Source organism: Phragmites australis, chromosome 2 (assembly GCF_958298935.1).
Source record: "Phragmites australis chromosome 2, lpPhrAust1.1, whole genome shotgun sequence".
Classification (NCBI taxonomy): Eukaryota; Viridiplantae; Streptophyta; class Magnoliopsida; order Poales; family Poaceae; genus Phragmites; species Phragmites australis.
Genome location: NC_084922.1, coordinates 40,492,687 through 40,510,111, shown reverse-complemented (window position 1 = coordinate 40,510,111; position 17,425 = coordinate 40,492,687). Strand labels below are relative to the sequence as shown.

Genomic DNA, 17,425 nt, shown 5'->3' with positions numbered 1-17,425 from the left:
TTTTGCTTCCGCTTGAGTTTTAAGGTGTATTGGGTAATCTAAATAGAAGATGACTATCGATTTCGCAAAAAATTTGTTGATGCGCATATTCGTCGCTCCTCTAGTCATCAATCTCCTTGCTACATGCATAAAACAGTTCTTGAGGAGCCATTAGATACTGATATACAATGTATTGTACAGTACACAAATGATGCATTTATCTTGACGACTTCTTTAAAGCACTGGGTACATGATTGTTGCCTGTTGGTGTAAAACCCATGGCGTTCATTCTTCTGATCAGATACATCAGTGCAAAGAAGACGACAGTTTTATAAATACCCAATCAAATACAAGTGTGGTATATCAAAATTCTTGATCTTGACACCTGCAATACATTTTTCACCGCACCAACTTTATCATAAAGCTGTTGGGCAAAGTAATTAACCAAGCACTGAAGAATTCAGAAAGAAAAGGAACACACATGTAGCAAAACATCAGTTTGTAGGTGTGGCACAACACATGCAACTGGTGAAAAAGGAAGATCTTGTCTTCTGTTTTCCTCTGCTTCTTGGAGAACTAACCAAGACAATGTTATTTGGGATCGATTCTTGTTCCTTCAGTGGAGACAACATACCAACCCCGTCCTCTGTCATTAAGCTCTGAAATGGTTTCTTGTTTCGTGCAGAGTGATTTGGTACTCTGAAGTCTCCTCCTGATGGCTCCCTGGGGCTCAACAGTGGGCTCTTCTCAGATTCTTCTTCATCTTCGACTTTAAATTGCATCACAGAGATGTCAGCCATGGGCATGCCCATGCCTACTTTGCTATGCTGTTCAGTAGAATGACTGAAAGAACATATGCTCTCAACTCTCTGAAGAAGTGGAGTCTCTTCACTAGCTTCTTTAACATGAGTTGATGTCTGAAGAATATATTGTTCCTCTGTAGCCCTATCAACACCTGTTGTGTCTTTCGCCTGGTTGCATTCAGCAGTAAAGCCTATAGCTGTAGTGGTTGTTGTAGAACCCTCCTGGTTGGATTCAATAGTAAAACTTATCGACGTAGCGTTCACACCTACTTTCTTGTGGTTAGAACCATCAGTAAAGATTTTTCCTATCTTTGAGCTGTTCTCCACCAACTGCATGCAAGTGCTAAGAATCTCACCGTTGTCAAGTTTTACAACGTCATGTTCTTCAAACTGTATCTGCTGAGACCGATCACCTTGTGAGCTGGTTATAGTTTCTTGTGTATCTCTGGTCCTTGCGTTATATGTTGAGGTGATGGTCCCTTCATTACTATCTGAGATATCAAGCTTTATACATCCCTTGTCAAAATCTTCTAGTAACAGAAGAGGACTTGATGATGTGGTCATTGGTAAATTGGATAAGTCTCCTCCCTCCTTTGCTGCTACCTGTGCATCAATGTTTTGACCTAATCCTTCTGTATTACTTACCTTATTACCTTGTTCTAAAATTTCTTTCACTGTCTCTTTATCACACTCTAGTATTCCAGTTACTCCATTGACTTCTCTTTGTTCTTTTTCGTCATTCACAGTAAGAAGATGATGTGATGAAGATGAGTGTAAGCATGTCAAATCCTTTCCATTGACCTCAACAGGACTGACTAAGTTACCATCATATTCCTCAGGCTCCTTCTCCTGTTCAAAATTATATGCTAGATTCTGAACTGCGACAGTTTTGTCAACATCTTCCTTCATGTATGTTCTTTCAATGCCACTATGCTCCACTGTTGTAGTAACAGAATCTGAAATCTTTCTTGATACAACTACCCTCTCATTTATTTCATGTTTCTCCGGTTCTTGTTCCTTTATTACACTTGGATTTCTTAGATATGGCTGAAATTTTGCAGCAAATTCGCCATTATAGAGATTATCAGGTGCACTATACTCTGGAATATCTTCATATCCATGTATATTCTCTCCTTCCTCAATTGCTTCATCACTTACAATCATAGGCTCTACTATTGTTGTTGTGGTGACTGCACTGATTACTTGTGGTATTTCTGTGATATAATCCTTGGATGTCTTCATATTTGTGGCATCTAATAGTTGCACATATGATGGACTGTCTTTTTGTCTAGGCTTATCTTCTATGACAACTTCCTTAATCTCAGAATCATCTGCATCAAGATAAGTACTGACAATTGATTCAGTTGACGATGTAGTTTCTCCTTGCATTTGCATCAACTGACCCTCTACTGTTGACACCTCAATGTGTCCTTGTTGTAATATTTCATTTGTATCTTCACCAGAGAGATTGCCACCCATCGGTGCATTTTCATGGCTTCTAGATTCTTCCTCATCTTCTAGTGACCCTTCTATATTTTCCTCTAACAATGATCTGAAATTACCCACAGTACTTTCTCCGCTCCTGTCTCGAGTCCCATGCACGATTTGTTTGACCTTTTCACTAGATACTGAACTATCCTTGATGCTTATCATATCTTCAATGGTGGTGCTGACAGGAAAAATTATTTCTGCAGGATATATAGCTGTTTCAGTTGTCTCGTCCTTCACTAGTTCATGATCTGTGCCAAATGAATCGCTTTTTTAGTAGAATTCGGTGCGACAGAAAAAACAAGAATAAATGCCTAGTGGTACTTTTTTTATTACCATCCATTTTAGATTCTGAAGTTTATTCATTAAAGATAGTTGTTCATTTAAGCTGACGTAGTAAGGGAGGAGTTACTGCATGTGGGTAACATGTTTGTTTGTTTTATAGCATGGGTAGCATATTTGCTGTACTTTTGCATCCCTATATTTATATTGCTATTTTTTTTCGTTTCTCTAACCATTACAATTATGAAGTCTCTATGCTAAGCCATGCTTCTTATTTGACTTATACTAATTGGGAAATAGGGAGAACTATTGTGAACTAAAGCACATAAATAAAACGATACAACGAAAAGGTACCAAGTAAGCTATAATCTGAAGCAGAGGATTGAACTGACCTTCTTTTGGTAAGTTACCACTCTGATCATCTTGTGTTGATGCATTGTCCTGAATCGAGCCCCTGCTTTTCTCATCTAAGCCTTCAATCTTAGATGATGAATTATTTCGATAAGAGGCCACTTGTTCATCTCCACCATTGGAAATGATGGAGTCCTTTAAGGACTTTGACATATTTGTATCCTGAGTGCCATCCTTCTCAGTATCTAGCATAAACATAAAGTGAGTGATCATAGTGGTTGTTTAATACACTGAATTTTTATCCTGAAATTAGTGCACTACCACCCATACTTTTCTCAGTGTTTGTGTCGTTGAGCCCAGTTGAACCATTTGAGGGCTCAATGATTTTGCCGACACCTTGAACGGGATCTTCTGATACTAAACAGCACAGGTAGCTAATTAGCAAAATATTCAAACTTCATCTTTAGATGGCAGATATTATTTAGCAAAATGCATACCTTGTTGACCAGTGACGTTGTTGTTGCCCATGATCTCATTACACATCAATGCTCAGCTCAAGCTCTGATATACTAAGAGCGATCGGAACATTGGTTAAGTTAACTCGAGGGCATAAATTACTGGCTATTGAAAGACATGAGGATATGAAACTGAGCACTACATACCATGATGGTGGATTGATGGTGGACACTTCATGGTTAGCTAGAAAGAGTGCAACAAGACAGCATAGTTTGCCTGTGAGCCTCCTTGTATTTGTAGTGCTGGGAGCAAACTATAACAAATACCTGCTTTGTGGGTCACCATTTCCTCTTAATAATTTTAGGAGAAGTTAAGAAAAGTGAAGTCGGAGATCTAATAGGATAATGACTGCATCATTCACCAACATGACTGAATTTGTTTAGAGTAGAGTTTACTGAAATTTAGTAGGAAAGCTGAGCCCTTTTTTCTATAAAAATCATAAAAGCTTGGTCATATCGGGTGTATGATTTAACATGATGTCTATATGCTTTTGGTGAAACAAAAAAATTGTTATTTTCTTGCAATCTTATATGCTGGGGCCTGGGTGCATGAATGTTTTTATCCATTTTCTATAAAAAAATGCTGGGTGCATGAATAATTATATCATTTCACTCTTCTGTCAATATGTTCTCCAGATTGTCGCAAATGGATGTCGGAAGAAGATGAAGGTCCTGAAGGCAGATCAGGTTAAGATATGGACACGAACCCTCCTACAGCTTGAAAAAATCATTTTGTTTAATTTTACAAATCATGTGACGATTTACAGCAAAACTTCACTTATTGGAGAACAGAAATCCTCGGCTTGCCTTTTCACAGAATGTAATGAGCTGGAGCATTTCTTTGAACCAATCGAGCTTTCGGCGCATGTTCAATAATGGTTTAAATATGCCTATCTACACATTTGATTCTTCCCAATTCAAGCTCCCTGTCTCAAGGATTTCTTTTGGAAGCATTGTATCGTGGTTTCTTTGGCTCTAAAGCTCGGATCCAGTTGAGTTGGAGGGGGACATGAACCTGTGCTCTTGTTATGTTTTTGGTGTAATCATGGCCTACACCTCCCTTTTGGTCTGCTGCTAGCCTGCTTCACATACTTTCACAAGGCCCTCCTGGTGTTCCCCATCGCACATGGTGGAAGTGGTTTTCCACCTCATGATTTCCTTAGAAATTTTGAGTTTATGATTGCCATCACCAGCTCTCGATCTAGTGGTTGTTGACCTGTTTGCAACTGTAAACTTGGCTTCTTTGTGTGTGTGTGTGTGTGTGTGTTTTTTTACTTGGTATCGGTAAAAGTTTGGGCGATGCATAGCTCAGTGTTTTGGACAATTCGGCCACAGCAACATAAGGTTACTCGAGCAATCACGGGTAACAGAGAAATACCCACAATCTCTCATCGGTGTCATGTCGTCTCCACATATCAGCACATATGCACTCGTACAATGAGAATTGACTTAGAATATCATCTGTAACACTCTATCTCTAAAATTTGTTTACAGCCTAGCCCGTCTATGGATATAGACCTGAATACTCATATCACATCTCTTACACTTTCGTTATTGTTTTGTGTAAAAGGATTAGTTCGAATGTGTTATATTTGAAATACAAAGGCTTGTAAGTTGGTCCGACCTATTCATAAATTATCGATATGACACTAAACCCACTACATCACACTAACTAAACCTCATATGTCAAAACTAGAAATACTGGTATTGCAATAATCCGAGTACAATGTTTCATATTTTTTGAGTTTTATATATTTTTCTTTGTATTTTATATTATTTCAGTCGATTTATCAATATAACTAATATTCCTTTCGATATTTTTTGGAATTTCTCAAAAATAAAATTATATTATATGTATATCCGTATATATATACATACATATATATGTGGGCCTACTGCTACAGTAGCTACAGTACACATACATCGAAATATTGACTCGATAATATATATGTTATAGACTAGTGTCCATAGACTACCCATGCATGCATGGTGCATTAGTGCGACGCGTGGTAGTCCAGGACCACAGATATTTTGAAGCTGGATCATAGTCATCGGTTGAGATCACGTCCATGAACCAATGGACCAGCAAGCTATCTAGGGTTTTCTTTTATCTTTTTATTTTGGTCCCAACTAGTTTCGCGAGGTGCTTGATTTCTTTGACTACTTTACAAATAATTGTTTTTTAAAATATTCATTATAGCTCATGCCACGGTACTCCATGTAAAAAAATAGCTCGATAAAATATATGTGACACTAACAAATAGTCTATCCTATCTCACCGCTAACTAGGAAACCACTTGTTAGTGAATATTGTTGACGAGGCTAGCTCCTTTGCGGTATAATACCACTTTGATTATAGTTGCTCAAAGCATCTAATCTTGTAGTGCGAATATGTACGTCTGCGATTCCAAGATGGACCATGGATGGACGCATGCGCGCACATGAGTCACGGCGCGCGCGTGCGTGGTCGCATGTGCGCCCCTCCGATGGCTTTGCAGTTTGCACCACGCATTGGGCATTGGCCGTGTACGCACGCACACCGGTTGCTGCTCTGACCGCTCCCGCCCGCTGTTCATCTTCTCGATCGGCGCTCGTGCGTAGTTCGAGATGTACATTTCGCAGCGGAATTTTCGTTTAGCATCACACGGTGCTGGGCGTGGGCGCGCAGTAGTGCCGCCGCCCCGTCGGTGTGCCGCGGAGTTTGGCGTCGTCGTCGCCGCCGCCGGCCGGCCGGTCGGGCCGTGGCTGCCAAACCTAGCTCAATATATGGGCAGCACAGCGCATGCATTTGACGGTATCTGTGTAGCCCGGCCGGACTACTGTACGTGTTCATGGAGGACGGCTGCTGTTGGGGTCAAAGTAGATAACCTTTGGGAAGAGAGCTAGTGGATAACCTTTGGGAACATCAGGTGACTTCTGATTGGGTGTTTCACACATGTGTTTGTTTACATGATTGTAACTACTATCTATGGAAACGTTGACTGATCAACAACGTCGAGCGATTGGTTCCCCGGCCCTGTTTCTCGATAGAAAGTTGGCCCTGCACGCAGATCGCGGTGCTCCATGCGTTTACGCAGTCTTTCTCGATCCGAGAAAACGGTACTACGATGTAGATGTAGTAGCAGCCACACTTCGAAAGAAAACAGCGCGCGCGCAGCACGTCGTCGTCGTTGCAGGCCGTCCCACGAGCACGACCCAAAATCCCGTAACCCACAGCATGCAGGAAGTAGTGCGTGATTCGCATGTTGGCGACGGTGAGGTACGTCGTCAAACCGTCAGATCCAGCTCGTGGCCATGGCGTGCCTGTCTGTGCATGTGAACAGGCAGGGCGCGCACAGGCGCAGGTCGACGTGCGTACGGTGCGCGAATTGTTGAGAGATCACGGCGCGCGGTGGTGCGGGTGACGGAGCTATGAGAATGTTAGACTATGCCGAAGCAATTTCTGTCGCGGGTGAAAATTCCGTCGTGAACGGATTTTCGTTCTCTTCAGCGTTCCAACAATTTTCCTTCACAGTTCTTGTCACGAAGAGATTTTTAAGATCATTTTCTTCAAGACAGGATTCTCTTTCTTTTCACTTCGTGATTCTCCTCGAAGAGAAGCTGTTAGAGATGAGAAAAAATAAAAGGAATGATAACGAAGAAGGTAATCAGGAAGAAACAAAATGAAGAGAATAAGGTTGGAGATGATCTTACGATGACCGAGACCGTTGAGCTGGCGGCGCGTGGAGCTTGCAGCGTGGAGAACAATGACAATGGTTTTGTAGGGTACTGTACATCATACCTGCCATGAACAAGTTCGATCGATAGCTGCTAAGAAACGAAAGAGATGACTGACATGAGCCGATTGCCTCGATTTTGCTCTACGGTGTCCAAATTAAGCAATATACTCAGAGAGCACGACCCCTCATCCATTTCAATTTCGTTTCCGAAAAATAAAACATAAAACATGAATCCATCTGATCAGCAGGTTAATCCGAGTTTCATCAAGTGAAATCTCCACGGACTTAAGTTCACAGCTTTCATCTTGCACACTTGCATGAAATCTTGTTCGTGTACTCTTTGCATGCTAGGCCGGGGATATTTTATTTCATTGTCTAAAAAAATGCTCACGCTTGCTCAATTGCCAATAAATCAATATGATCCATCAATAGAGGGATTTGAATAGAAGTGGACAACCAAATCAAAATTAGCAGATTTTAGCCGTCTACCCTGAATCAATGTGGGTCCTTGTGGTGCAACCTCTCCACTCGAGTGAGTCCTAGATGTTGAGGGATCGGAAATCCCCCCTGAGTCAAGTGGACGAGAGCTCTCTCCACCATGGGAGAGCTCAAGCTTGAGGAGAATGGAAAGAGGAAAAAAGGAGATGTCGAGAGATAGGTGAGTGTGTGAGAATCAGTCGAATCAGTCGGGGTGGCTCCTCCTTGCCCCCTTGGGGCTATTTTATTGATAAGAGGGGGTGGTCAATACCACCCTTATCCCCATTATATTTTTATGTGCTCGTTGCTGGGTACAAGAGGCGAGGGTACTATAGTCTTTACCCATGTCTCACGTAGTTGCTCTATCTACACTGTTTAGACTTCCTAAGGGTATGGGGTGTTTCCCCAACAGCACCCCCTCATCTGCTGGTTTTGAGGTCCCGAGGGGCTAGCGGATGTACAGAAAACTACCTCCAACCCCTAACAAACTAAGACTCTCATGGTCGTTCCCTATCGTCGAAGCATGATGTGGGGTCGATGACGAGACTGGGGAGGAGTGTAGTCTGGTGACCCACTCTGTGGCTGCCGCTGGTAGCAGCGACAAGGCTCGATGAAGGGGGAAGGGGGCATCGTCCAGAGCCCTGCAACAGGGGCTAGACGCCAAGTGGAGGCAACGTTGTCCGGAGTCTAGCAACAGATGTTGGACGCCGAGTAGATGGCGAGGAGGCCAGATGCGTAGTCAACGGCAAGGCTGGGGGGAGCATGGTCTTGTGACCCCCTCGGTGGTTGTCGCGAGTGGCGACAGTGAGGCTAGACATAGGCGGTGTCGTCCGGAGTCCGACAGCAAGAGTCGAACGCTAAGGAGACGTCGAGGAGGCTCGATGGTGATGACGCAGTTCGGAGCCCCGTAGCAGAGACCAGTCACTAAGTAGATGGCGAGAAGGCTCAATAGAGGTGACGTTGTCCAGAGCCCCGCAACAGAGGCCAATCGTGTAGTCGACGAGGAGGAGGCTTGTCGGAGGTGACGTCATCCAGAGTCCGACGATAGGGGCTGAACGCTGAGCAGACAGTGAGGAGGTCGGACGTGTAGTCGACAGTGAGGCCAGGGGGAGCATGGTACTGTGACCCCCTCAGCGATTGCCACGGGCGACGGCGGCAAGGTTCGATAGAGGCGGCGGCAAGGTTCGACAGAGGCGGTGCCATCCGGAGTCCAACAATAAAGGCTCGATGCCGAGCGGATGACGACGAGGAGGCTCAATGAAGGCAATGTCGTCCGGAGTCTGACGACAGGGGCTAGATGCCGAGTAGACAGCAAGGAGGCTCGGAGGAGGCGATGTCGCTCGACAGAGGTGACGTCATCAAGAGCCCTTGCAACAAGGGCTGGACGCTGAGTAGACGATGAGAAGGCTCAACGGTGGTGACGTCGTCTGGAGCCCTCACAATAGGGGCCAAACACTGAGTAGGCGGTGAGAAGGCTCAATGGATGCGACGTTGTTTGGAGCCCCGCAACAGAGGCCCCGTAACAACGTCAGTGACGAGGAGGCTCGCTGGAGGTGACGCTGTCCAGAGACCGATGGCAGGGGCGAGACGCGTAGTCGACGGTGAGACCAGGGGGAGCATGGTCCCGCGAACCCCTCGACGGTTGTCGCGGGTGGTGGCGGCGAGGTTTGACTGATGCGGCACCATCCGGAGTCCGGTGGTAGGGGCCGAACATCAAGTGGACGGCAAGGAGACTCAACTGAGGTGACGTCATCCAGAGCCCTCACAACAGGGGTCAGACTCTGAGTATAGGGTTGGAAATAAAACTCGAGGCTTGTGAGCCAACTTAGGCTCGAATAGGCTCAGTTCGGCTCGATGGACAAACGAGTAGAGCCTGAGCCACCTACCTAGCTGATGGTCAATCAAGCCGAGCCCGAGCTGGCTCGCAAGCGGCTCGGTGCCGACCAAGCGTGAGCACATCCAGAGTGCTCATATGCTGAGACACCCACACCCAGACATCACAACGCTGCTCCACACCATCGGCCACATTCCTCTCCTTCCCCCTCATCGTCGGCTCCTGTCCTTCTCCCTCCACGCTCTCCCACCCATCGGCCACCACCACCTCCCTTCTTGTCATCCATCGCGCCGCATTATCCTCAGATCCACCCTTGCACCTCCCAACCCCCCTATTACTTCTGATCCTGCTCGTTGAGGAGAGCATGGCTTGACGACGAGGCAACACAAAGCAATGACGAAGTAGGAAGCCATTGTGGTTGCTGCGGCTTGGTGTTGAAGGCAACAACAGATTGGAAAGAAAACGGAAGAGCAAAGAGCGGGCGGACGCATCGTGGCCGGGAGCGGGGAATATTGCCGTGCATTGCGCTGGTGCTTGGTGCAGAGCGACCTCCAGCGTCCGAAGCGACGGGTCGCTGCCTTCCTACACATCAGCCTCTCCGCCCGCCGCCGCTCCACCAGTTGCCGTGCGCTCCCACTAGCTGGCTCGAGCTTCCATGCATCAGCATCCCACCCACGACACGCATGCACAATCATACGGTCCAGCACCGGTGATGCCAAAGCCTTATCCGCAGCTGAATGTCCACAGACAAATAGATTTTGGGGTTTTGACCTTTGGCTCGCGATCTAGCTGAGCTGGCTCGAGCCAGCAATGAGCCTGAGCTGAGCCTATTTTTTTAGCTCGCTCATCTTATCGAGCCGAGCCGAGCCTTTCCACCCCTAGCTGAGTAGACGATGAGATGGCTCAACGGAGGCAACACCGTCCGGAGTCTGACGGCAGGGGCTGGACGCTGAGTAGACAGTGAGGAGGTTCGGCGAAGGCGATGTCATCCGAGTGGACGATGGCAGGGGACGAACGTTGAGTAGACGGCAAGGATAGGGGGAGTGTGGTCCCGCGACCCCCTCGGTGGTTGCCGCTGGTGGCGACGGTGAGGTTCGACGGAGACGGTGCCATATGGAGTTCGGCAACAGAGGCCTGACACCGAGTGGACGGCAAGGGACGGATGCCAAGTAGACGAAGAGGAGGTCGGGCACGTAGTCGATGGCGAGGCCAGGGGAGCATGGTCCCGCGACCCCCTCGGCGGTTGCCAAAGGTGGCGACGGCGAGGTTCGACGGAGGCGATGTTGTATGGAGCCTTGTTTTATGTGTATGTTTTGATGCTATATATTTTCTCTTTCCAGGACCCCCATCCAGGTCATTTCCCTAGCGTGATCTTTGAGCTATGCACTCTTAAGCATATTCAAACATGATGTTGGCTCCCGTGCTAGCCCTTTTATGATTCTCCTAAACTGATTTTGAAAATAACGCATCTTAAAGGAGCTTATGAAAGCTTTGATGTGAAAGAGCACTCAAGCCATTAATGGCTTAAATCTAAAATGGTGAACAACTACTATTTGGCTTACCTTGTAACCCACCTGGCATTACCAAGTGTCTGTCGTTTCAACTCTTTTGCACTCCCTTGAGTTTTTTGGTCATGAGTGGCGATCCCCCAGCCCCCCCTTGCGTCTTTCAGTCATGAGTGGGCGGAGGGAGGCCTGGAGTTTTCGAGGTGCTGCGTAGTGCCATAGTGATAAGCCTATTTGTGCCGTCATTACGGGCTTGGTCGAAGCGAGGTGCCTTCGAGGCAGGATGTGCCATGCGATCGAGGCTTGGATCCTGTGAGGTGTGGAGCAGTGCCACGGTGATGGGCTTATTAATACTATCGTTGTGGGCTTTTGCCGAGGTGGGTGGCCTTCAAGGCAACGTGTCACGCGATCAAGGCCTGGGGCTTGCGAGGTGCAGAGCAGTGCCATGGTGATGAGTTTATTAGTGCCATTGTTGTGGTCTTTTGCTGAGGTGGATGGCCTTCAAGGCGGCATATCATGCGACCAAGACCTGAGTCTTGCGAGGTGAGGAGTAGTGCCACGGTGATGGGGTTATTAATGCCATCGTTGTGGGCTTTTGCTTGTTGTGCGATATGTCACACTATTGAGCAGAGATACAACTCGAGACATGTGATTACTGTTAGCACCGGGTAGCCATTTGTAGTAAAAAATATCAACAGCTAGATAAGCTAATTTTAGCACACGCCAAATTAATGCCTGCAGTATGTAATTTTGATGATTGCATATGCCTGCAACTCAAGGGCCCACCCCAAGGCATCATGTGTGTACGACTGTATGCAGCCTTGGGCACGCGTGGACCATAGCGCTAGCATCACAATAGTGCACTAATTATAAAGTATCACACGCAACAGATGGAAGCAATCAACATACCTGCTGGTTAGATGCAATTAGCTATGCTGTTGTGAGGTTGCAGGTCTGGAGTTCGACTCCCACTGGCTTGACTTGTTTCTGTTTTTTTTCTGTTGAATTGGAGAGTACAGTAGTGGGGCGTACCTTGCACAGATTGGGCCCCCACAGTGAGGCCGGAGCCTGGAAGGCCTCCAGAGCTTCCTACGCGGGCCGTCTACCAGAGGGGTAGGTTTGCCAGGGTCTCCAGAGCGAGGCCGAAGCCCAATAGGCCTCCTGCGTAGGGGGCTCCACCTAAGCCTCCAGAGCAGGCTGAAGCCTGCTTGCTGGAGCCCAGCAGGCCTCCGCCGATCCCCTCGGTGCAGAGCTAGTCCACAAGCGGAGGGATTCGCTGGCCTCTATTGTGGAGGTGGCCCATCAATGGAGGGGAGGGCCTTCTCCTACTTGCCCCCACGCGGTTGCACGGTCGAGGGTTGGCCGCGTGCAGCGAAGCTGGGAAGCATGGCAGCTGGGCCACGCGAAGCCTGTGCTGCAAAAGGGCCTCCCCCATGTGGGTATTCGCTGGCGGACATCTTTCTACATATAAGATCAGAGGGCAGGAAAAAAGGAGCATGTCACTACCCTTAGTACATTTTTACTATGCTCATAGAGTCACAATGCTTGCTAGTACCCAATTGTCGTAGCTATATTGATATACCAGTCTACTTGTTGTAGCCATATAGTTGTGTGGGTAGACTACAGGGCTATCTAGTCATGTCATGGTGCACGAAGCTCTAGGAGAAAGGAAAAAGAGCACCCTGCTGTACTGACAAAGAGACCTTACCATTTTTTTGTTAGCATGCCCATGCCCGCACGACATGGACTGACCAGTGTGTCACCTACTTCATTGTGTCACCTACTCACTTCACTTTGAGGTGATCTAATCTTTTTACTAGCTACCTGCTCTGCACGGACTTCACGATCGCATGAGTAGACGAAGGAGTTGCCTTGTGTGCGGCACAACTGAGCCTATCGACGACTTGTTGCTGCTCGCCGGCTACGTCACCGTCGTGTTCGACGTCAACGCCACCGGCCGCAACAATGACTCCAGGATGCCCACGAGGGCGGCCAGCATGCGAGGCTAGGTTTCAGCCATGGCTGCAGCCCCACGGCCTTTGGCAGCCTGATGGCCACATACTGCAAGGTCAAGAATGCAAAGATGAAGCCTAGTACAAAATGATGTGAAGAAGAGATATGTAAAGATGGTGCCCTCGTCTTTCTCCTCCTTGACGTGGCTTCTCGCTCAATTATCCCCACAGATAGCGCCATCTATTGAGGGATTAAAAATCCCCCCACAATCAAGTAGACGAGAGCTTTCTCCACCATGGGAGAGCTCAATCTTGAGGAGAATGGAAAGAGGACAACATGAGCTGCTGAGAGATGGGCGAGTGTGTGAGAATCAGTCAGGTGTGGCTCCTCCTTTCTCCCTTGGGACTGTTTTATTGATAAGAGGGGGTGGTCAATACCATCCTTATCCCTAAGATATTTTTATGTGCTCATGGCTAGGAACAAGAGACGAGGGTATTATAGTCTTTACCCACGTCTCACACAGTTACTATATCTACATTGTTTAGACTTTCTAGGGCTTGCCCCCAACACTAGATTTGGTATGGGTGCTCATTTTTATAAAATAACTATATATACTTAGTATCCTATTGGTATAGAGGTCAGAAGATATACTTACTTCATATAAATAAAAAAACCCTAGAATTAACACCAACAGTACGTGTCAGTTCTTTGTCACACTCGTCCTACTGTACCACCAATCATGGGCGGACCCATCATGATGCATGGGTATTCAATTGAATACCCAACTTTAAAAAAAAATTGATTATATAGTAGCTATACTACGTATATATATCTCTAGTTAGATCAACTTACTTGTTTGCTGCTTCAATCTATCAGACCACCCAGCAAATCGTGAGTCCAAGCTACTATTCATCCTCCACTCGGCCTATTAACTAGAAAGAGCTCATTTTCTCATACCACAGCAACAAGCATCAAGAGTTCATGATCTCCATGTTGTGACTGCCCAGTTCGGCAGTCAGCAGTTGAGCGTGAATTTTTTGTGCAAGTTAAAGATAGTGACATCATTTAACGCTTCCAAATCATGAAGGAACACAAAGTTAAATTATAATTTTCTTTTAAATATTTTATAATTTCTCTTAATTAGTTGAAACTTCTCTACTATGAACCATTTATACTTTAAAATTTACGTTACAATAGATTTCTCGTATTTTAGATTGAATTTTTTTTATACTGAATACCCAATCGTCAAATCCTGGGTCCGCCACTGCCACCAATCGTGCATCACAAGAGCTGGCGTGCAAGCTACTAGCTCACAAACCTGAAACTGACCCACAGCGGCTGACATGGGACCAGAAGCTAGCGAATAGCGATGGTCCCGTTACTTAGGTCACCATTGTTGCAACGGCCGGCCAACTTGGCCTTGTGCACTGCATCTGCACGCCCCGGCTAATCACTGCACAAAAAGTGTCCTGGTGCAGATATATTCAATTGCAAAACCCTAGCTAGGCTAAGTATCGCACGCAATCCTTCCCAAATGAAAAAAAATGAAAGAAAGAGCATCGTCGCATGCAAGACAATATGTACCAGATTTTCGATAGATTCCTCTGCATGCTCATAGGACCACCGTCGCTAGCTTTTCCAAGTTTAAAATCCTGTATAAATCTAGCTCCTCACATTTTGAACTTTAATCTCTGTAGTTAACATTAATTGAGATACTCCTACCTTATTCGTTCTGCTTCTGCTGCTCTATATATTAGGAGCTCCCGTGCCCTAACCCTCTCCATCCCTCACACGTTGGCATATGTATGATCATAAGATGATCAACAATATATACCAAGATAGCATCATGTAGATGTGGTACATATATGTGCACCTTAAGCAGCTGAAGCTGCCAGCATGATCTGATCTTTCTTTTCCTTCTTCCAGTGATGAAGTTCCTGGCAATTATGCCTAAGATTCAGATCGTGCTGCGCAGTTTCATCTGCTAATCGGGGCACTGAAATGAAGCGTACCCTTAACTAATTCTTCACATATCACATGCAGTTTAGTTTCTGTTTCACCTCACCACAGAAAAAAGACCGAAGCCTTATGCACAAGATAGATCAGATGAGCAGGGCTTGCACTGCACATAGAAGACCCTAGCGGAAGATGCTAGCCGGTTGTATATATTTCTGTCAGGTGAGTCATTTGGATCATCGATGTGTGGTTCTCTCCACACGGTGTTGTTGTCGGACCTCACATTGACAACACCAAATACATGTGCTTATATTGATTGATTTCAAAACTTAGGCACATTTGTGCATGGATTTTGGTAATTGTTGTCACTGCTGCAGCCAGCTGAAGTTGTTTCCTGCCCTCCTTTTGGTTCCTTCTTACGATTTCTTGTTATTTGTTTACTTCAGTTCACCTATTTTTCTTCCTTGGTAGATCTGAAGTTCTCACATGCATCTTAATTCGATATTAGATCTGGCCTCTTTGATTGATCGATTCCTCTCCCCCTACCCCCTACCTTCAAGAAAGAATCTGGCTGAAAGTAGTAGAAATTTTGTAGTATTATTTGTCATCAAATATAACAACTCGGATTTCAACCCATACCATCCCGAGTGGAGTGAAAAAAATCTAAATCCAGATAGCATGGAGTGAAAATGGACCTATTCGATGATAAATCGTGACCTAGAACTTCTCCTGGTATACAGAGTCGACGTGAAACATATATCTACTAAAGCTTATGGAGAGGAGAACTTCATTGATCTATGATTGTTGTGTTCTGAAACCTTAAGCGCTTTAAGTAAATTTTCTAAGAATATAAGTAGATGAGACACACTGTAGGAAAGAATTTTGTGCTGGGATACATGAAGGAATTATAGTCATGAAAACATTTGTCTGATTTTGTTATTCTATGTACATAATTTGGGCTAAAATCTGTTGGACTTTAGTTTTCTTATAGTCGTCGTTTGCATCTCTCTTCTATGTTTTGAGCTTGAGTCAGATTGGTCTCACTAGATATGTTCCCATTCATTTTAGTCTCGTCAAATATCAAAGACACAAGATCTCACTTGTTTGAGGTCAATGGCAGACACATGGGAAGAATGTTGGGGAGGATGCTATTCTTCCTCCTCCTCCTCTTCACATGGAAACAATCTAGGGGGTGTGGGGGATCCGCCGTTGGTTGAGGTTTTTTTTAAATAACGGTATCAGGATCAAGATATGCAATTAAAGTTTCCAATCACTTAGACATAATAGGCAAGCAGGAGCACGTAATTAAAAATTCCATTCTTGATTTTCTAGGTGCTGATAACTTGTTTATTGGTCATGAGTCATGACTTGCAGAATTTTCATGAGTGAACATCCAAATAGTGCGTCTTCATTTTCTTCTGTGTGCATATGTACTGGAATTGATACATGCATAATATTATGCTTATCTCCGACTGATTTGCCTTCAATATTTCATTTAAAAACGTGTAGATCGATGTGATGTACACAGATTGAAATTCAGCGTCAATATTGGCACAGGCCATGCACAAAATTAGTCGGATATATACAAACAAGAACACTCGAAGAGACGGAACTAGGATTGGAAGACAACGGGATCCGAGATTGCACTGGTGACATGGTTCAAACCCTTTTGATGATTAATATATAATTAATAATTTAGGTATTAATAGAAATACAATATTATCTAAGGATAAAATCTCTATCGTACATATGTCTAGCTTTCTTGGTAAGTACGACACGAACTTGTTCTCCAAGAACTTTTTTCTATTTGTACTTGAAAAGAATCATCCCCTTATAAGGGACGAGTGCCCTTATACCTCGGGAGATACAGATCGAGTCGAATACGCTTGAGACACCGAGTAGAACACGATCCCTTTGTGCTTGACTATATAAACCATGATATGGGTAACGACCAAGACAATCTAATCTCAATTGAACACAAGCCAACTCAACTTGGGAGAAGACAAATCAACTCAAGCCTAGGCTCAAAGGTCTTGCTGAATAGCTTATAATTTAGATCTACACACTTTCTTCTTGAGTTAATACAAAGATCAACACAACACACAGGATGTTGTGCTATTATCATTCAGGAGGCCTAAACATATATACATCATGTCTCTCTATTTTCAATGAAACAATCGATAGTACCGGCCAGGTGATCCTACCCTGTACAAATAGGGCATTGTCATTTTTACTAATCCTAGACAACTTTAAATTCTTACAAAATTCTCTACGACTCAAGGGATTGTCATGGAGAAATATTGAACATGAGCTCATTTCGCCATTGAATACTTGACTTGTCTAAATTTCAATTTTACACATTAAATGCCTTATATATTTCAATGGACTGTGATATAAATCATATCATTCTTTATGATAAAAAAATAGGGCTCTTAACTGGCTCCAGCGTTTTAACATTTTTTTTTTTGCGGATGAGCTTTTTAACATGAGACTGACTACTTAATAATCAGCTAATTTTCTATTGGATTTCAGTCAGACTTTGGACCAATAGATGACTAATGCA

General features: G+C 44.9%; 1 protein-coding gene across 1 annotated transcript; it reads right to left on the bottom strand.

The window, feature by feature from the left end:
• Positions 1-231: 231 nt before the first annotated feature.
• LOC133910111 (uncharacterized) lies at positions 232-3,607 on the bottom strand. The gene is made up of 4 exons (XM_062352629.1): positions 3,401-3,607; positions 3,234-3,320; positions 2,945-3,148; positions 232-2,521 (listed from the first exon to the last, which is right to left on the bottom strand). The coding sequence occupies exons 1-4, from the start codon at positions 3,429-3,431 to the stop codon at positions 474-476; spliced, it is 2,370 nt and encodes a 789-aa protein (XP_062208613.1). The 5' UTR covers positions 3,432-3,607; the 3' UTR covers positions 232-473.
• Positions 3,608-17,425: the final 13,818 nt, after the last annotated feature.

Excerpts from the sequence above, each read along its gene's own strand:
- LOC133910111 (XM_062352629.1), bottom strand. The coding sequence starts at position 3,431 with ATGGGCAACAACAACGTCACTGGTCAACAAG. Across the intron at positions 3,149-3,233 it reads CGACACAAACACTGAGAAAA|ATACTGAGAAGGATGGCACT; the intron begins GTATGGGTGGTA and ends TGTTTATGCTAG. Across the intron at positions 2,522-2,944 it reads TGGTAACTTACCAAAAGAAG|ATCATGAACTAGTGAAGGAC; the intron begins GTCAGTTCAATC and ends CATTTGGCACAG.